This window comes from Lactuca saligna, chromosome 2 (assembly GCF_052625555.1).
Source record: "Lactuca saligna cultivar CGN05327 chromosome 2, ASM5262555v1, whole genome shotgun sequence".
Lineage (NCBI taxonomy): Eukaryota > Viridiplantae > Streptophyta > Magnoliopsida > Asterales > Asteraceae > Lactuca > Lactuca saligna.
This window is the reverse complement of record NC_136418.1, coordinates 161492349-161515511: the sequence shown is the minus strand read 5'-3', so window position 1 is coordinate 161515511 and position 23163 is coordinate 161492349. Positions and strand designations below refer to the sequence as shown.

Sequence of the window (23163 nt, the reverse complement as noted above, 5' to 3'; positions counted from 1 at the left end):
CATTTTCCACCATCGCCATGAAGATAGTTGACTTGAACATGTAAAGAATTGATGATATCTAAGTTCTCTTTGTAATTTGTAATTACAAGTTATATCAAATTGTAATAGTATTTTCCTTGTGGTTTTCTTACAATTCAAAAGTGCCATAATAATTAATATATGATTACATAAAATATTTTATAAAAACTATTAAAATCCTGAACTTTTATCAAAAAAATATGTTGTGATGTCAAAGATAGAGATATGTTGTCATACCAAAGATAAAGATACTGGATTGAGAGACTTTCAAACATACAGAAGAACTATATCTTCACATTACATTTCTTTCACCAAGTTCATAAAAGCTAATAATCAGAATAGATTTCTTATATAAATATACAAATTAATGTATAAACAGTAGTACTATGCACGAAAAACAAGCATCCACCTCATGTGTTATGTGTTAACTTGATGGAATGCTTACTAAACACTAAGTTTGGGTCGAAAATCAGATTTAGCAAATGGAGCTGTGAAGTCATCAGCACAAGCCATCCGGATTCTCTCAGGAGTTGCAGGATTGTCAAGAGGAAACCAGCCATGAAACCCTGATTCAGCTCTTGCACCTATAATCGCATCTTTAATGGCAAAAAACACAGATGAAGCAAGAAAGAATGGAGGTTCACCAACAGCTTTTGATGAATGTATCGCCTTGTCATTTGGAGCATCCTGTATATATTACAATTTACAAACATTCAATTGATATTCATTCTTTTGTTTGGATTTTTACAAGTATATATGTATAATAAGTTGTACCTTCAATAGGGAAACCTTGAATTTGAAAGGAACATCATTAACAGATGGAATCTTGTAATTTCCAGGACCAGATGTAAACAAGAAACCAGGTTGAATCCATTTATGAGCTTCATCTCCCCATTTCAACTCCTCAAGAGCCACCCATCCCATACCTTGCACAAATGCTCCTTCAATCTGTGTATGCAAATCAAAAACACAAATATGATTATAGCGTTTGAAGATCAGGGTCAAGAATGTAAATTAACACGTACCTGTCCAACATCAATGGCTGGATTAATGGAGAATCCAAGGTCCAAGATGACATCAGCAGCCCTTGTGTGGAAATCTCCGGTCAGTGTATCGATTTCAACCTCGGAAAATGCAGCCCCGTATGTGAAGTACCTGAATGGATTACCTTTTCCAGTTGTCCAATCGAACCCAATGTCAGGGATGATGTGAAACCCGTGTGCAGAAAGATCTATACGCTCACAATAACATGTGTTTACCAACTGAAAACGAATCAAAAAGTCAAAAAATGAGAATAATCATGAATTGTTCTGTTGTAAAGTGTTGTTGATGATTGATATATACCTCCTTGAAAGAAGTGTGTTGTTTCTTGGATGCAATCGGCTCCATTCTTGATTTTATTTGGTTACACGCGTCCAAAACTGCTGCACCATACATATCTGAGCTGGCTGAAGCTGCTGTTGGAGACGCATTTGGGACCTAACAAATGTAAAGAAATAGAAACAGAATTAAAGGTTTTTGTTTGGTAGGATGGAATGGAATAACCAAGTAATTCAAAAAAAGAATTCACAGTGCCACATTATACTTTTGAAATGCCACTTTCAACCCCTCAACATTTTTTGTAGAATGGTATTTTCCACCCCTCTACTTTTGAAATGCCACTTTCAACCCCTCAACTTTGAACACCAATATTATCCACCCATCTACTTTGTAAAACGCCACTTTCCACCCCTATACTTTGTAAAATGTCACTTTTACTCCCTCAAGGTAGAACTTCCTAAATTGTCACTTTCACCCCCTCCATTTCCTAAACTTTTGTGTTTACCACCATAGTATTTATAATATGATTTTCCTACAGTTACCACCCCTCAACTTTGTAAAATTACACTTTCACCCCCTCGATTTTGTAAACTTTCGTGTTTATCCCATCCACCAACAGTGGAATCAGTGGTACCGACCTTGTATATTTATCTACTAACAAATGCAACGGTGTCTAACTTTTATCAATACAATCACCAAAATTCAATTTACAAAAAAGATTGGCCACACCACGACACGTGCTGGGCAAAATACTAGTTTAAAAGTAATTCTTATAATTTTCATGTACTTATAATACATTATTTATTACCTTGTCAGTACTAGTTTCTGAAATAAATACAGAACTAAGTGGAATTTCAAAGGCAGATGCAGCAATTTGAGCCACTTTTGTATGTAAACCCTGGCCCATCTCAACACCGCCATGCGTCACCAACACAGTTCCATCTGTATACACTTGAACAAGCGCACCTGCCTGCAGCCAATAAAAAAATTATATTTAAGCTAAAGTTAACTACTGAAACCTTAAAAAACAATAACCAATCATTTCAAACACAACTTCACCTGGTTCATGAACTTTGTAGTAAATGAAATACCAAATTTAGTTGGAACCATAGCAATTCCACGTTTCTTCCATCGATTATGAAGATTAAACTCATCAACTTCACTTCGAATTTTCAAGAAGTTGCAAGATTTCTTGAGTTCATCCCATAGCCGATGCAAAGTACAGTCTTGAATTTGTTGACCATAGTGTAATATCGACCCATCACCAATAAAATTCATTTCCTAAAATAGAATTAATTGATACTTATATTAGTAATATAATAATGTTTATGACACATACGAATAATGATTCAGTTTACAAACGTACTCTGATTTCTTCCGGACTTTTCTCAACTTCCATGGCAATTCTTTGGATCCAATTTTCAGCAATCAACATACCTTGGGGCCCACCAAATCCTCTAAAAGCAGTATTACTAGGATAATTAGTGAAACAAACACTTCCGGAAACTCTAACATTTGGAATCTCATAAACATTATCCGAATGATACATTGCACGTTCAAGTATCGCTTGAGACAAATCAAGTGAATTCCCTCCATTGTTATAGATTTCAAGATCTAAAGCAACCACCTTTCCATCATTTGTGAACCCAACCTAATTACCAAAATACCCCCATGTTAGCAAACATAAAACAACCAAAATGTCGATTGATTCAAATCATGAAAAAACGTTACCTTGTACTTTCCAAGAAAACTATGTCGCTGACCGGATATCATCATGTCTACATCCCTATCCAATGTGAGTTTCACGGGTCGGTTCAAAATGTATGCGGGGACCGCCGCCACCGCAGCAAAAAAAGCAGATCTCGTCTCCTTCCCGCCAAATCCGCCGCCAATTCGCTTCACTTTGCAAACCACTTTTGACATCGGTAGACCGAGCACATGGGAAACGAATTTTTGATGCTTTTGTGGTGCCTAAAAACACGCAAAATCCGTTCAATTTTCCCCAATTTTGGTTTTAAATTATTCTGTTTTAATTGTAAAATCACGTCACGCGATTTCCTTAAATCACGCTATTAGTTGGTTATTTGATTTCGATATGGCGATACCTGCCAAATTAAGATCCACCCTACATTAAGGGTTTAAGGGGTTGGCTAAAAAGACACCCTATTTTACCATTTAGACAACCCTAATTAATGTTTGAAATATTTTTATTGGTTGAAATTGTATTGTTTTCCGAAATAGATGATTACAAGAAGTTGATTATAGGTTGACTTTTTATAAAAAATATTATAGGGTGTCTAAGGGGTGTCTTATTAGCAACACCCAGGGTTTAATGTATGCTTTTAAATTGACCTTGAAAATTAATAAAATTATTGTTTGTGAAACTTTAAAAGAGTGTGATCTTACTTGAGTCGATGAGATCATGTGAACCTCATTGCCACCATCCATGGTCCAAACGAATGAACTTTGTGGCTCCAAATAGAAGTGTTCTTGACCACCAACATGAACCTCACCCTCGATGATTTTATCACATTGGTTTGACTCAAAACAGAGGTCAACATCCCCTTTACTTAATATCCTATTCGAATTTGGAAAAAAGCTTTTGGAGTTCACAGCATCTTTTATGGATAAGATCGGTGGTAAAACTTCGTATTCAATGACCACTTTTCTTGCTGCAAGTTTCGCATTTTCATGAGTATCAGCAACAACGACTCCTATAACCTGAAAACATTTGGCAATAATTTCAAAATCAAGATACGATTAATACAAATCAACCCGATTTCTTTATTAAGAATTAGTTAGAGAGTACCTGGCCGACACAAGTGACAATATCAGAAGCAAAGACTTGTTCATCTTCAACAACAGGGCCAGTGGCATTATCTCCCGGAATGTCTTTGGCAAAAAAGATTCCGGCAAATCCAGGTGATGATCTGGCACCGGAATCATCAATTGAAAGCAAACGAGCATGAGGCTTCTTGCTTAATATCATAGCAGCATGTAAACTGCCAGGTGGCATAGGGGTGTCATCTGTGTACTCAGCCTCTCCTGTTACCTGAAGTCTAGCTGACATATGAACTTCAGGGGACCCCACAGAAGTTCCCTGTTTTGTGATTTCATAATTTTGACTACCCATTACAGATGGACGATGAAATGGCTCAAAAGCTGATAAATGGGAAATGGGTATGGGTTCTTCAAAGAAATCTTGACCTTTCATTTGATGAGATACCCACAAAAAGAATTTGAAAAAGAAACTTAAAGTTAAAGATTTACGAAACTCCACCATGCCACCTGGCGCATCTTCTGAAATCACAACATCCTGTTTCAAGATTTCCATGGCATTTTCCACCATTGCCTTATTCCATGGCTTCCCGATTAGGTAAGCTTTTGTTTTTACAGCTGATAAAGAAACAGGAGCAACACCACCATAAACAACACACGCATCAGAAACAATCCATTTCTGATCTTTTTCTTCAAGAAAAACACGTATTCCAGCATTTACAAGGGCAATATCGTCTTCTCTTCTGTGAGCTTGTTTAAATTCTTTGACATACTCAAACCTTCGATTCCATGGAAGTAAAACCGAATAAAGAATCTCGTTTTTCCCCAAATCCACTTTTCGATACCCCAAAAAGAAATTTTCAGCTAAAGTGGTTCTAAAGTTTCCATTACAATCAACGATTTTAAACTTTGCTTTTGAAGCCATCCAAAGAGGATTCAAATCTGAAATCGGACTTGCAGTACATATATTCCCACCAACAGATGCAACATTTCTTATCTGAGTTCCAGCAAACCATTTTATCTGTTCAATAATCGCCTTACAAGATGATGTTTCATGAGAAGAACGCTCATTGACAACTTTTTTTAACAACTTTTGAAGCTCTGAAAGCCTAACAGCAGCTCCTATCTCCATTCCATCATCATTAATGGTCAAAATATTAAGTTCAGGTACATGGGTCACGGATACAAAAACGGGGTAATGAAGTTTTTTTAACCTAGTTTCTATTCCAACTTCGGTGTTTCCCACAACTAATTTTGCATCAGGGAATCTTGATTTTAACTCTAAAACATGTTTTAGCTCCAATGGCCTATGCCATTTGATCCCATTAAAACCATTCAAACTTAGATAACTTGGTTTCCTCTTCAAAAGCTGAGGTGGGAATATGATTTCTTTGTTTGTGTATGAACTTCCATCAATTTCGTTATATGAAACAGGTCTATAATCATGGCAAATATCGCCTTTTTTGACAGTTTTTGATCCACAAGAACACGGTTTACCAGTTGAAGGGCAAACAAACTCACCATCTGTTTGTGATGAAACAGAATTGGTCGTGTATAATAAGTCATTAGTCTTGGAAAAGACACGAAATGCATCAAGAATAGGTCGATAACCAGTGCATCGACATAAATTTCCTCCAAGGCTTTCTTCAATTTGCTCTTCAGTAGGTGGGGTTTTGCTAGACCTTAATAACGCATACATGGACATGATGAATCCAGGTGTGCAAAATCCACATTGTGACCCATGACTATGTGCTAATAATTCCTGTATATATTTTAAATCTAAGTTGGAAACAACTTTAATAGAAAAAGACATACTCATAAGGAACTAAAAGAGGGTTACCTGAACTGGATGCAAACCAAATTTGTGATTCCCTAAACCTTCCACTGTGATTACATGCATTCCTTCAACAGAATACAATGGAGCTAAGCAAGCATTGATTGCTTGGTGCCTGAAGAACAAAAAACCAGAATTAGATATGAGTCTATGACTTGAATCTTTGATCATATTTGTATTTGAAACAAAAGAGGAAAAAAAGTGGAAGTGAAAAAGAGAAACTCACACGCATTTCTTTGAATTTTGATCCAAGTAAGAAACCATGACAGTGCATGCCCCACAACCTCCTTCACCACAGCCTAGCTTCGTTCCTGTTAAACCTACATCTATATGTGGACAACAGGGGACGAGAAGAGTGAGATGATTTAGTAGGAAAAGGTGGGGGGAGAAAGAAAGAAAACAGATATTAGCAATAAAGTTGAAAGTATGAAGAAGAAGAAGAAGAAGCAACAGATAACATAGAAATTACGCTCTAAAAGCACGAATGCCATAAAAGAAACATGGAACTAGACATTCACAGATGGACCTAGACATATATCAGAAACAAGCATATATGCAAGCAAGAAAGTAAACAGAAGTAAAGAGTAAAGCTTTTCAGAAGTTCCACAACTGATACAAACACAACACTAAAACGAAGTTGGGGACTTTAGCATCTAGAGTCAACTTGCAACATCAGATAGAAATTGCCAAATCTTGTTTCTATCAGAACATCAGTGATAGAAAAAGGTAAAATAGGTTAATCAGATTCGAAAAGAAAGAAAAAAGATTCAGTTTATGTGTTTTCGTTTACCTCTAAGATACTCGAGCAGAGTTAAGTGGGCTAAACCATCAGGGAGCACTTTACGGACTCCGTTAACATACAGAATAGCATCTTTTGAGACTTCTCCGATCACTTCTAGCTCCTCCTCGGTCTTCAAAGATCCCATGTGAACCCAAAATCAGTGTTTCTGTGAGTTTGCGTAAATTTTATGATACAAATCGCGTTTGATCGAAAACTTGGTGGATGAGTGCAGAAGTAGGAAACCCACCAAAAAATGTGGGAACTGTTTGTGATTGCGAGATTGATTGTGATGTTGCTTGTTTGGTTGAGACTCTTGTTGGCCTTTCTTTTTCTTTTCCTGATTTGGATCGAAAGTCGGAAATCGTGGATTCCTGTGTCTCTTATATCTTTGGGATATCTTCTGAAAGGCGGTTCATCGGTTCTAGATGACATGTCCAATGATCTCGAATCTTTTCTTCTTTGGAAGTATTTCGATTTTCATTGATTGACTCAATGACCGATGAGCACGTGATGATATCATTTTTTATTCAGCTGCTTGATGAGTTGCTAAACTTGAACTGCTCCACCTCACATGGAAAGAGTTAATTTACTATTTTTCGCCGGATCTAATTTCCTCGGATGGAAATCTCATAAAGTAGTTTTATAATGTTTTTATAGAGAGTATATGTTTTATGGATTTAAAAAAATTAATATATTTTTATATTTATCTTTATTATTATATAAATCATATTCAACATTCAACTGTTAGAACAGTTTAGAGGCATAAAATCCAACACATCATATACAATCACGTTATGTTTATTGTTCACTACACATATATAAGGTATCAATTTAATTAAATTAAATTAAAAACCTAGCGTAGCATGAAGGAGCACCTACATAGAAACCCTATTTAGATGCTTCTTTTTTTCTCTCACACCACCATCGACCCAGCAGTGAAGTTGCATCCACTCTCCAACTCGCAACATCCGTCGTTTCCACCGTCTCAATGCCCTCGCTCCATTCTTTTGGTGATAAACTCCTACCACCACTATTCGTCTTTGCCTCTCGTTACCCTAACTTATTATCCATCCCCACGATCACTCATCGTCACGGACAACGCAATCGCCGCTGCCCCCACCTCCGCCATCATTTGGTGGTTAAGTGTCGGCGGCCCACCTCCCTTACCAACGTGTCGTTTTCTCTATGTATTTGGTGATATGGACCTCACCAACACTCATGAACTTTTTAAGAAATAGCATTATACTTTTTATGCTATTTGTAAGGCAGGTGGAGAGTAAACTTACCGAATTTTAAGAAATAGCATTATACTTTTTATGTTGCAAGTGTATTATTATCTTCTCTCATCAACTTAATATTCTAAAAAAAAAATGTGAGCTAATTTTTTTGTAAGGGTATAATTAAACTCATTCTCCCTTTTTTGTAGGAGATGAATGGTTTCACCTGGTTTGGTTTCAACATAGAATTTAAATTATAGTTTCATTTGATGGTTTTCCGTTCAGGGGAAGCTAAAAACTCAAGTTATATTTAAAAAATAGGATGATGATCTTCAATTGTGTTATCCTTTGTACAGTCGTGAACCAGACTTTCACTAACATTTTTTCTTTGATTGTTTTCTGCTAGGGTTGTTTTGAAACGAATTAATAAGAAAAGCAATATTTATGTGACATCCCCAAAATCACGGCCAGAAAAGACCGATTTTCCTTTATGCTTTTAAAATAATTTCAGAGTAAATCCTTTTGATTTGAAAGAGTTGCGGAATTTGTTCCCAAAAACAAAACATGATAAAACAATGTTTACCAAAGCATTTCATAAAAGAAATGTATTTTCATTATATAATCAAAACTCGGGGTGTCATGTTCCGATACAGATCAATAAGCATAAACGATAACATTACAAGTCATTCAACAAATATATACATATACAGACTTGTAAACAAAACAACTTGATGGTTCATCCATCTTACGCCCTTGCGCCACTTCCTGTAATACAAATAAAACTGAGTGGGTCAGGCTTGGGAGCCTGGTGAGCATATAGGGTTTTCAACCCACAATAAATAATTAAATAAATTATTATCAACCAACAATAACCCAATTACCCATTCCCGTTATTCTCACTTTATGTCCCTAAAATAACTAACACAAGGGACCTAGTCTAAGAATATTTCATCGCGGTGACAACACATGCTTCAGGGATTCCTCAGTAATATAAGTCAAATAAGGCAACCATGAGGGGGATGGAATACAGCAAATGAACACCCAAGTTCATTTACACCTACAGGTTATGAGTCTGCTAGCGTTCCACTGGACTGTCTAGAAAAGCCTGTGGTCGTCATCTAAATTCCGCTAGATGACTGGATCAAAACAACATCGAGGCCTCTCATCTGTTTATTACACACCAACTATCTACACATGTTCTACCCAACATATTAGTAGATAAAAATATATATTTTTATACATAGTTTAAAACCTGCATAGCATTCTCATTCAATGCATATTCCAAAACAACAGATGAGACACATACACATAACACGTATTTCATAGAGAATAAATCATATCTATGAGATAGAAGAAAGTGAATATACATTCACACACATAACAACCAAATATACACATAGCACGTATCTCGTATAAAATACTTCATAATCATGCGTTAGAAGAAAATAACAACACATTCACACATATAAACGACAATATACTTAATACACTCAAATCATACTTGTGTTATTATCGTGTTTATGAAAGGTAGTATACACTCACTTGATCAGAAGATGATCAGACAGCACTACGACTTGCAAAAGTAGTAATCCTCAACAGATCTGGAAGATCTCTACAAAAATCGAACTTCTCGCGGGCAGAGCTTCGGCTCGGAAACCGCACTTCTCGGGATCTCGGGACTTGCTTCGGGACTCGGGAATATTACCGGGGCTTCGGGGTGGTTTCGGGGGTAAAAATGCAGAGCTTCGGCACGAAATAGAGGAGAAATGAGCAATTATGCCCGGACCCTTCGCATCCTATTTATAAGAGGCTGGAACCTCCCAGTACGCAGGGGGTACATGCCTCCGAAATCGTCACTGCATGCGTCATCCGAAGTGTCGACATTTCTTGTTGTACGCGGGGCATACTCGAGTACGCGGGGCGTACTCCGGATGTGTCTGGTGACTCGTCTTCGGATAAGGCCGGATTTAATAATTAAATTTAATTATTAATTATTTAATAAACTTCGAAAATTCATATCTTCTTCATACGAACTCCGTTTTCGACGTTCTTTATATCCACGCGAAGGTGAGACTACGCTCTACAACTTTCGTTTAGACTGCATCGGCTAATTTTGACTTTATTTTTATTATTTATTTTTAATAGGCCGGGACAGAAATTTTCGTTATAAATTCATAACTTATTCGTTTGACGTCCGTTCTCGCCTAACTTTTTATCGCTTTGATACTAACAATGAGATCTTTGATTCTCGTTTAGATCACTAAGGCTAAATATCACTCTAACGTAACTTTCACTTTTTACGTCATTCAGCGGTGCCGGTTTTGTCGCGAAACTTCGACAGGTCATAACTTCTTCGTTATAACTCGGATTTCGGCATTCTTTATATCTTCGGAAACCTTGTTTCAACTACTACAACATTATCTAAAGATATCAAGTTTATTTTATACTTAAATTTTGACGCTTATTTTTATTCTTAATTAATCAAACCACATAATTAAGCAATTAAGCACAAAACACATAATACTCAAATATTCACTTCTATTATTTCAAAACGGGTTACAAAGGTTAACCTAGACTATTATATTGCTAAAAATGGCAAGCCCAGAAACACATGCGTTACAATTTATATTGATTGTTCTCGGTCGAAATCACTTTTCTCAGGTAGAGTTCTCGACCGAAATTCCCCAAACAGACTATCTTTTTCCTTCACATTTAAGCAACAAAGTTGATCACTTTTACACTTCCAGTAAACAAAATCCTTCACGTTTTCTCTCAAATTATCAACCTTCTTTTGCTTTCACTTTAAGTTCTTCACAAACATCTTCATGCCACTCCTAAGTTTTGGTAAGTTTTATTCATAAAACTAGTGTTATATAACACTTTAAATCATTAGTTTATCTAATTATTATTCGATATTACATGATAATATTATTAGGATACAGCTATAATCACGTATTGTAACCCGAGAATTTTCACGACCACATTGTAACCAACCGGGAACCCACAAACAAGGTGAGTTCATACCCTTACGTTTTCATGATTTTTCACTGTTTTAGGGGGGAGGAATACAAGTGTAACACAAGAAATTTGTAGTAATATCTAAATGTTTTCAATATTTATTAATTGTTGTCGTTATTAAAATTATATATATATATATATATATATATAGAGAGAGAGAGAAAGAGAGAGAGTTAGGTTCTTATATAACCCCTATCTATTGTGTGAATGTATAACCAATTGTAGACCAATCAATAGAAAGGGGCATTGTAGTAAATTTACTAAATAGTTAGTTAAATACCAAAAAAATCGAAGGCCATAATTGTGGAATTAAATTGAAATTCTTTAATTACACACTCAAATCCTCTACTACGTCATCTCCATCTTGCCGACGAGAATCGGCCACAGAAACCCTTACAACCACCATCACCATCATCCTTATCCAGCCACCCGAAACAACCCTCCAACAACACCACCGACCCCCATCACCAGATTCATCGATGAAGAAACAAACATCGAAACAAGATCTAGTCGATTAGGGTCCTGATCATTTGAAATATCTTCCTTAACTGAAGAATCAACCACTACCATCATCATCATTTCAACAATCACAATCCACATCGCTACCATCTTTATGCCAACCGTATAACTCCATCTCTAATAGACCCTACTTCTCCTCTAACCATCAGGTATCACGCACTAGATAACAAGCAAAAAAGGTTAGGGCTGATCACGACTAGATTAACCATCATTAAATTAATCAACGAAAGAATCACAATGCCATCTTTTACAACCTGAACTTGCTGATAGGGCATCATTCTTGAAGCTTTGCACAACTGTTCATGTATTAGTCACTCCTCTATAATCCACAACAATGGTAAAAGAAAGGAAAAGTACTCTCATTTTCTTGTTTTTCTTTTGACTGTAGTTTTGATGATTGCAACATCTATTTTTGGCAGTTCTATAAATTATTCTCATTACAAATAGCCTTTGTTAAGATATTGAAAGTTTGGTTATTTTGCCTTAAGGCTAAACTTTAGTCTGAAGCCAAACTGCCCAATATGTGTTTGATAAAAGTTCTAAGAGAATTCCATCATCGCCCAACATCATCAATATGATAAAATTCTAACACAACTTTAATTGAAGCCTAGTTGCCCAACATGTTCTTAGTAATAGTTTAAATTATTAGCCCTCGACTAGTTTAATTTTTTTTTTTTGCAAGCTTAACTCCAACCTGCATGTATATCTCTAAGAATTCAGGTAAAGATCTCTTTCTTCACCTTTGTTATTATAGAAACCTCATTCTATATGTTTGTAAAAATGAATTATGATAAAGGGTTATTTTTGTTGATCTTTGATGCCTTGAAGATAATTTAGGAAGATGTTCAATATAAGTGGTGTTTGAAGTGATAAAAGGTTTAATAAAATCCGTGAGACCAGATCCTTAAGATGGGTCTAATGGTGGCTAAACCATTATATTTTTATGCACATGATTACTTGACTTGAAGCAAAACTTCCCGGCATGTGTATGATAAAAGTTCTATGAGAATCCCATCATCTCCCATCAACATCAATATGTTAAAATTTTAGCACAAGTTCAATTAAAGCTCAATTTTCCAACATGTTCTTCATAAAAGTACTAGAAAAAAATCAAGGAGTATCAAATGTTTTATTATTTGTCGCCAATATTTAGCTTTTATTTGCTATATATGTGAATCAAAATGTTTATGAATCTTTTTGTTTCCAGAATAAACCAGGTGGAAATGTGATAGAATGGAATTGATGATTCTTGAAGGAATATGGTGATGGAGTGTGTTTTTTTCCATTGAAATATGAATTTTTAGGAATAATGAAGTCTTGATGGTGGAATTTTTATGCATGTAGATGGCACAAGAGGATAGTAATGCAGGTGGTAATCAATATCCATCAGAGAAAATGGAAAGATAAAGCGTTACACATTGTATTTTTCCAATAATTCTTCAAGAATAGTTAAATCTTTAAGAATTCTTCAGTTTCATAAAAAATTTGTGGTCCTATAGAGCTAAATCATTATATTCTTCAAGAATTTCTTCATTTGTATAAAATATGTATAGTATTACAAAGTTAGAATACTTCATTTCTTCAAGAATTCTAAATAATTTTAGTATTACAAAGTTAGAACACTTCAATTATTTAAGAATTCTTTGGTTGTATAAAGAATGAAATATGTTAAACCATTCTTAATCATAAATTCTAAAAGAATATATACATGAAACTCATATTATAATATGAATCGATATAACGTTGTAGTTGTTAAAAAAGTTAGAATAATAATCAAAATTGATTAATAACATCTTTTTATATGTGAAATGTAATTTACATTTTAATTTCAAAGTTAATTCTCAAAAATCTCTTTAATTAACTTGTATTCTTTAAAAATGTTTAATTCTAAACAAAAGTTGAATAAAGTCTTTTTTAATTATCGTGATCCTACGGTTTGTTAAAATAAATGGTGTAATTATCCATAAATGATGGACGTTTAAATTTTAAATATTAAGATAATTAAATATTTAATTCAAATACAACAAAACTAGGAGATAAATAAGGTATCTTCCTTTTTAAGTTTTGACTAATAAACTAAAATACCCTTATTAGTGTTTAATTAAAAAAAAAAAACTAATTATTTAATTCTCAAATATTTACGGTTATGCCACTAAATCTTAGACCATAGATCATTTAAATCGGATGCTCCACATTTGATCATACGTTCACACAATATATACAATTCACATTAAATCCTAACCCTATATATATATATATATATATATATATATATATATATATATATATATATATATATATATATATATATATATATAGGGTTCAACAGGTTTAGAATTGATAATTTGACTCCATTTCCTGTTCCTTGTTTGGTTGTAGACTTGGGGTAGAATTATTTATTCGACTGTCTATTTAATCATAATTATATAAATATTATATTTATATAAGTATAAAAATCATTTTAAACTTATTAAACAAAAATATAATTTTTGCAAACTATTTTTATACCATTCGCGTATAAATATGGAATTTCATGGGACAACTGTATCACAAATTTTTCGACTTAAACTTACCGAATTGTTAACAATACAAAGGTTTTCGTTTCAGTAGAACACAAATATATAAACTATATATAATAAGTATAGTTTATGGAACTTACATATTGTTTTTTAGAGTTCAGATTACAATATAGAAAACAAACATATAAACTATAATAGATATAGTTTATTGATCATATATATTACTTTATATTTTCAGACTAACTTACAGAAAACAAAGATATACTTACAGTTTATCTATTATGAAGTAACTTTTCATTATTCTACATGTAACCGTCAATATAGCATTTGTGAGACACACTTCACGTACTTATCTAAGTATCAACCAAGTCCTGAAATTATAACCAGAGTCTCTTGGAGGGAAAGCGTGACACTTGTGTATAGATCTATACGGGACTGACAATCTCACACCTGAGCTGCTTACCACAACTAGGCCAGCAGGCCTGAGGTGACATATATCATACCGATTTCGACGCCTGAAGAACGTCGTGTTCAGACCATCTTAGGTCATCAAACATGGTTATAATAACTCACAATTTGGTATTGAACAATACGATTAGTGTAAAAATAAGTAAAAAATTTCACATAGGTTTATTAAATAATAAAACTATAATACATAAATTTACAAGTACATATGGTAAATCCAAGCATTTACAATTACACAGTTTTCATACAAGTACAAATACAAAATATTATGTTAATATAGGGAAAACATATTTTTCATGGTTTCATATGAATTAAAACCACATTATTCTATTCCAGAGTACAATAACATTTACATGTTTTGAGTACAACACATTACAACAGAAAATATAGGATTTTCTGGGAAAATATACTTACACTTTCAAGGAACAAATAATAGATTTCAGTTACAAACATGCTTATGAACTCACCAACTTAATTGTTGACACTCTTTTCAAAACTATTTGTATTCTCAGGGAATTAATAAACAGGTACATCCACAGGTTTTTGAGAAGATGGAGTATTATATACTCATGTCTTTTATCTTTTAATATACATTTTGGTGTCATATATACAATGTCTAAATACATATGTAAAAACTTATAATATATCAATACATGGTTGTTGAACTTTGATTACCATTATGCAATTGTTGTGATAATGTACATGACGTCATCAACCCTTGAGCAAATCCGTTGTTCCGGTTTGGGGGTGTGACACAGCATCATACCCCCGTGTTTAATTTTTCCAATTATTTACAAAAATATCACAAATCATCCTGACTTTCTATTATTTTGATCTAACGGCGCTTATTTGGTTCTCAGCTTTCGGGAAACTATAAGTTCTCAAATGATCCTTCCTATATATATATATATATATATATATATATATATATATATATATATGGAAAAGTGAATATACTCTTAAGGGTATATATACTTAGGTACCCGAATTCACCATAATATGTTGTTTTGTTTGATATATTCATTATAATGTTCTTAAACATCAACCCCTAACTTGATTTACTTTCAAAATTTTCAAAATTTCACTATTATCTTCCTCTTACATCATATCTTTATGTCGAACACCTATTAGGTTATATATATATATATATTAGTTGAAAACGAAAATTATGTAAGAGGAAGATAAATGTAAAATATTGGAATTAAATGAAGTTAGAAGTTGAATTAGAATAACATTGGACAATCACAATATGTATATATGATATAAAACGACGTAATATGGTAAGTTTGTGTACCTAAACTTATATACCCTTAAAGCTATATTCATTTTTCCCTATATATATATATATATATATATATATATATATATATATATATATATATATATATATATATATATATATATATATATATATAGAGAGAGAGAGAGAGAGAGATAGAGAGAGAGGGGGAGAGAGCTAGGTTCGAGTATTCTAACTAATTATTGTATGGATATCGTATGCTATGAGAATTACTAAGAGAATAAGTTGTTTAGCAATGCGAATACGTTCAAACTTACAAAAATATCATCATTTTCATGCATTATCGCTAATTATTATTTATTTTTGTTCTCACACATCGTTTTTCACTCATTTTCATTCTGACAGAATACGACCCAATAAACATTCTGATATAAATGAGAATAATAATAATAAGTGTATAATAACGTTATAGAAGATTTAATTAGTGAGAATGTGTTAATGACAATAGTTGTGTAAGATTGAACGTATTCGCATTGCTAAACAACTTATTCTCTTAGTAATTACCATAGCATATGATATCCGCACAATAGTTAGCTAGAATAGAATAACCTATATATATATATATATATATATATATATATATATATATATATATATATAGAGAGAGAGAGAGAGAGATAGATGTTCATCTGAGACCATGCTAATTTTGTGAGATATGGGGACGCAATACTAGTCGCTCATCTTGAAGATCAAAAAATTCTAAAATGAGAAATAAAAAGAAAAATCCAAAAAAAAAATTATAAATATTATTTTCGTTATTTAATTTACCCAAAAAAAATGCAAAAACTAAAATAAAACAATTGCCTTTTTTATTCTAATAGAACGTTATAAATAATCTAATCAAATTTTTTAAAATTTATAATATTCTAATAAAATTGGTAGATATATTAAAATATTCTAATATTCTATTATAATCATTAGATTTGTTAGAATATTCTAATATTCTATTAGAATTTTTTTAATATTTATAGTTTGATATTCTAATAGAATACATTTAAAAATTCGATTTGAATATTTATAGTATAATATTCTATTAGAATATTTTATATATATTTAAAAAAATGGTAATTTTTTTAAATTTTTTATTTTTAGTGGATAATATAAAGGACAAAAATAATATTTAAAATTTTGAAAATTTTCATATTTTACATTTTAAAAATATTTATTTATCTCTAAAATGAATGGATATGATTGCATCATCATGTCTCACAAAATATAATGGTCTCATTGAACTTAATCATATATATATATATATATATATATATATATATATATATATATATATATATATATATAACTCCTTTATGAACAATACTACCTTCTTATTGGTCCAAAAAAAAAATCACTTTTTTAGTAATCTGGCCCTCTTTTTGTCTCTTATTTTAATTTTCATTTTCCCCTTTTATGAAACTTTACTCGTCTCCTTGGTTTGAGAGCGTTCATGTACACTTGGTGGTAGTCAGGATATCTAGTGACGACGTGTTTTAGGGTTAACTGATCTAATGACTCAAATACAGACACTTCCTCGAAGTTGATCCTACGGATGAAAGTGGGTCCAAACCCGGACCGAATGGACCTGGACCCGAAAAACCCAGAACCGGTTAACGAGAATTTATAGAACTGGAAACCGGACCGGTATATAGGAACTGGTTCCGGTTCGGTTACGGGTACGGTACCGGGTAAAGTGGGTCTAGAACCGGAAAACCCAGAAACATCAAAATGGGTAGGTTGGAACCCAATAAAGTGGGTTTAGAACCGGAAAACCCGAAAAAACCGAAATTTTTTGGTAATTACTTACTACTAAGTGGGTTGAACTTTAAAAATTTTGATATTGATATCCCGACTTTGGGGGACTGTAACTCATTGAATATGAAACCAAAATTAACAAAATTATAGTATAAAATCATGTACAAACTCTAAATACACTCCGGAAATGACCGCATGTCAATCCGATTTTAAACGAAAGAGATATGCATGTGTTAACATTTTCATAGAATACAAAGTACAAAAACAAATAGTTGAAAAGTTGAAAATTTTTAATATTGATATCCCGGCTTCGGTGGACTGTAAATCATTGAATATTAAACCAAAAATGACAAAATTATAGTCTAAACTCATGTACAAACTGTAAACTACAAGTAGGAAAAAACTACATGTCAATCCAACTTTAAACGAATTAGATATGCATGTTTTAAAACTTTCACCTAATACAAAAAACTGAATAACTAAAAACTTCCAACTTTGATATCTCGACTATGGGGGAATGTAATTCAATGAATATAAAACTAAAAATGACAAATTTGTAGTCTAAAATTATGTACAAACTCTAAACTAAATGTTGGAAAAAAAAGCGCATGTCAATCGGAGTTGAAACGAATGAGATATGTATCTTTTAAACGTTTCACAAAAATCGGTTCCGACCCTAAAAGTGGTTCCGGTTCCAAAAATTGGTTCCGGTTTTTAGACCCGGTTTCCCGGACACGGTGGGCCCAAACTCGAATTGCCCGGAACCCGGATAAAGCCAGTTTTTAAACTCAGAACAGGAACCGGTTCTATATATTCCGATTCCAACGATTCTGGTTCCGATTTTGGTCCGGTTTTCTAGTTCTAAATCTCATCCCTAGTTGCTCCCACCACCGCCTATCTTCTACTGCTTCATCTCTTTATTCTTCTTTACCTCCTTCGTTTTACTTCTCGCTTCCATCTCTAATACCATAGGCAGAAGTCAGCTTTCATCGCCAATGCTAATAGTACAACCACCGCCACCATGGCAATATTTTTGGTCTAAATTAATGGTGCATGCTCCACTTCTTCCATATTTTCCCTGATTTAGACATCACGTGCTTTCCCAATTTTTCTTCGTCCCTACAAGCTCTTCGTCTCAAGTTCCTATGATTCGGTCAATGTTTACATGAATAAAAAAGATTTCAGATGTCGAAACAAGCTTGAACAAAGTCTTAAAGCAAAAATCTGGTGAGTTCATGATTTTTCCGTGTATTAATTATTTTTTCTTCTTCATATGTTGTTTATATAATGATTTTGACAATTGTATCTGGTTTATACAAGTTCATCAAACACAACCAACAGCAACTGCAAAATCAAGGCTAAACCTGAATTGGTTCTCGCTACCGCGAGTCCAAAATTTTTAATTTTAATAGAAAACGTTTATAAGAAAACATCATCTATTCATATCATTTCATAAAACAATAATCTCATGTCTGAAATCGTATCATAAGAGTAGTAACAATATCAGAGTACAATCCCAAGAAATCTTAAAATGCGGAAATCCAATGTGTGTGAATGATGTGCAGCTACCGCGTCGGCTCCTTCCCCTTCGCTGAAGAGGTACCTGAAAGAAAACTAAAAATTATAAGCATGAAGCTTAGTGAGTTCCCCCATCACACCACATACCACACAAACATAAAACATACATATTGTCGAGCATATCTGGGTGCTGGAATCCCCTTCGGTCCTTTCGACCGGGCATCGGGAACTATTTCACCCCTCTATTACTACCACATAACATATATCACATAATCATAATCTACCTAGCATGACTGGGTATTACTACCCGTTCGGCCCTGTCGATCGATAATTTGTGGGGCTATATCCCCTACTGCTACTATCACATAACATCACAACATACTAGCACATAAACATATTAGGTACTAGTAAACCTAGATGAATATCACAAAGACAATCATCTAACATACAACTCTTACTGGTGGGCCGACATTGTGGTCATAGACCCACCACTACTGGAAAGTAACTCACCTCGTACAAGTGATTGCTGATAAACTGGGTGAGAAACCTCTGTCTGTTGCTGCTCCGGCGACTTCCCGGTTGTAATTTCCATAAAGACACTTAATTAGAAGCTAACAACTAATCTTAGGGTAAAATGACCATTTTACCCCTTTGACCCAATAGGACATACCAAAGTTCCAATTCTAACTTATTAAGCCTAAATCTCCTGTGGTCCTTTAAGGATTACCTAAGGGCCCACTAACTAACCATTCACCGAATTGGACCTCATTCCTTAAATGGGCCCAAAATATCACAGTCCATCATAATAATCCTCAAGGGCCCAACTTGGCCCAAGAAGGCCCAATACTCGAGTCCTAAGTCCTCAAGTCCGAAATCATGCTTCATAGTGGGCCACGGGGCCCAAAAGTCCTGGCTCATTTCCTTTAGGCCCAAAAGTCCATTAGCTCACGAACTGCAGGCGTACGCGTGGCGTAACGGGCATGTACGCTGCCTTGACCAGAGATCGGGGTTTTTACCCAGTACGCGACGCGTAGCGGGGAGTACACCCAGCGTACTGGCCAGTTCCCTAAAAGCTTAATTTTTGACTTAATCCAGTAAGTCTTTTTGTCCAAACTATAGATCCAGGTCTTTTAAGACATCTTAAACCATAAAGTCACGAACTTTATGTGCATACACGCAATGTTGGGGTCAAAACATGACTTTGGTCCATCTAACTATCCCCAAAATTCACTTACCCTTGCATGGTTGTTGCTTAACCATAAAGATCCGATTTTTATGACTCCTAGTGCAGCTAGAAGCCCAAAAGGATAGGTATTATGGTCTGAAGTCATCAAGATGCAAGAACTCTCAACAATTGAGTCCAAAAGTAACTTTAAACACTCCCAACAACAAATCTAAGAAGATAATGGCCAAGGTTGGAACTTGATACTCAACTAAGTCAGAAAAGGTGCTACTCTTCTGGATCTACAAGCTCTTGGCGGATCCTTGCTCCTTCTTCAAGTTCCTTTTTCTTCCAATGCCCCCAAAACTACACTAAGTTCTCTCCAATAGCTAAGAACACACAAAAGTAGGCTACGGTTTTCGAGATGACTGCTTAAGGGAGTTAGGGAGGTTGGTCCAAGGTCATAACATCCTTTATATAGGGATAAGTCCCCAAAATTAGGTTTTAAGACACAGCGCGTGTACGTTGGGTGTACCATTTGGTACGTTGGGTGTACGCGGTTAAGCTCGCGTCTTGGATCCTAGATTACGTTGGGTGTACATGGGGGTTACGCCATTCGTTCGTCCGCCATCAGTCTTATCATGAAGGCCCAAAGGCCCAAGTCCGAACTCATAAAATTATTTTCCTTAAATAAATACAAATTTAATACCTCATAAATCTCGAGCGCTACAAATCACCCCCACTTGAATTAGACTTCTTCCTCTAAGTCCACTGTTGTTGTTAGAAATAACTCGGGGTAGTGCTCCCTCATCTCGTCTTTTGGATCCCACGTCCATTCTGAACCCTTGCGGTGTTGCCACTGCACCTTCACTAGAACTACTTCTTTGTTCCTCAGCACCTTTGTCTTCCTATCTAGAATGGCTATCGGTCGCTCAATGTAGTTCAGGATCTCATCCACCTGGATATCCTCGAGAGGCACCACTGCAGAGTCGTCACCAGACACTTCCATAGCTGGGAGACATGGAAAATTCTATGGATCTAACTGAGTTCTGATGGTAGATCCAACCTATATGCCACCTTGCCCACCCGAGCTATAACCCTGAAGGGTCCAATATACCTAGGCCCCGGCTTGCCCCGCTTCCTAAATCGAATAACACCCTTCCATGGCGACACCTTCAGGAAGACCATATCCCCAACCTGAAACTCCAGGTCTGAAAGGAGCTTGTAGGCATAACTTTTATGCCGACTCTGTGCAGTCTGAAGTCTGCCCCCTGACCTGCTGAATCCCCTCTGTCGTCTTGAGCACCACTTTGGTGCTCCCCATGACCTTATAGCCCACCTCGCCCCAACATATCAGTGTCCTGCACTTCCTCCCATATAGCATCTCAAAGGGAGAACGATCGATACTCGTGTGGTAACTGTTGTTATGGGAGAATTCAGCTAACGGTAGGAAAGTATCCCAACTACCACCGAAGTCTAGCACACACGCCCACAGCATATCCTCTAGAGTCTGGTTGGTCCGCTCACTCTGAGCATCGGTCTGTGGGTGAAAATTGGTGCTAAAGTGTAGACGAGTACCCAACTCGTCGTGGAATTTCTTCCAGAATCTCAAAGTGAACCGTACATCCCTATCGGAAATCACAGCGACTGGAACTCCGTGACGATCCACCACCTCTCGAATGTAGATGTCGGCCAACTTCTCGGCCGATATACTCTCCTGGATCGGTATAAAATGGGCACTCTTGATCAATCGATCCACGAAGACCAATATGGAATCCACTCCTGCTCGGTCTTGGGGAGTTTGGTGATGAAATCCATGGTAATATCTTCCCATTTCCACATGGGAATATCAAACGGCTGCATCTTGTTGTGAGGCCTCTGGTGCTTGGCCTTGACCTTCCTATAGGTCAAGCACCGCTCCACATACCATGCTACATCCCGCTTCATGCAGGGCCACCAATAGTCAAGACGAAGATCTCTATACATCTTCGTCACCCCGGGATGGAGAGAAAACCTGGATTTGTGCGCCTCATCCATCAATATTTGATGCATGCCTCCATGATATGAGACCCACACCCTACGATGACGAGTCAATAACCCTCGGCTATCATAGTCGAAAGAGGAAACTTGACCCATTATACGCTCGCTCTTCCGATGTTCCTCCTTCATAGCTTCCTGTTGGGCCTCTCGGATCTGCTCCAACAGTGGAGTCACTACTGTCATCCACATGAAAATGTCTCTTATCGATGCTGCCTTCCGGCTAAGCACATCGGCCACCACATTGGCCTTCCCTAGGTAGTAAAGGATCTCACAATCATAATCCTTCACCACATCTAACCATCGATGCTACCTCATGTTCAGATTTGGTTGGTCCATGAGGTATCTCGGACTCTTATGGTCCATGTAAATGGTACATCAAACCCCATAGAGATAGCGTCGCAAAATCTTGAGGGTGAAGACGACCGCCCCAACTCCAAATCGTGCTTCGGGTAGTTCGCCTCATGGGGCTTCAACTGCCTCGAGGTGTAGGCGATAACATGCCCTCTCTACATCAGTACTACGCCCAAGCCCGAAATAGATGCGTCGCAGTATACAACAAAATCCTCCATGCCCTCTAGCAGGGCTAAGATCGGCGCCTCGCACAATCTCTGTCTCAGTGTCTCGAACGTTGCCTGCTGCCCCCAACGAAAGACTACGACCTTCTTCGTTAGCCGAGTCAAGGGTACGACTATCTTGGAGAAATCATGGATGAATCTCCAATAGTAGCCGGCTAATCCAAGGAAACTTCGAGTCTTAGATGGAGACTTCGGAACCTCCCATCTCATCACGGCCTCCACCTTGGCCGGGTCAGAATACCGTTATGGTTGACAAGGTGCCCCGGAAACTGCACCTCGCGCAACCAGAACTCACACTTAGAGAACTTAGTGTACAAGCTCTCCCTCCTCAAAATATCCAAAACCTCTCGTAG

General features: G+C 35.6%; 1 protein-coding gene across 1 annotated transcript; it reads right to left on the bottom strand.

The window, feature by feature from the left end:
• Positions 1-244: 244 nt before the first annotated feature.
• LOC145032452 (xanthine dehydrogenase 1-like) lies at positions 245-7281 on the bottom strand. The gene is made up of 13 exons (XM_078981265.1): positions 6741-7281; positions 6177-6276; positions 5957-6065; positions 4148-5878; positions 3745-4059; positions 3070-3309; positions 2705-2989; positions 2398-2619; positions 2147-2308; positions 1363-1497; positions 1044-1280; positions 793-966; positions 245-705 (listed from the first exon to the last, which is right to left on the bottom strand). The coding sequence occupies exons 1-13, from the start codon at positions 6874-6876 to the stop codon at positions 463-465; spliced, it is 4089 nt and encodes a 1362-aa protein (XP_078837391.1). The 5' UTR covers positions 6877-7281; the 3' UTR covers positions 245-462.
• Between the last annotated feature and the right edge of the window lie 15882 nt (positions 7282-23163).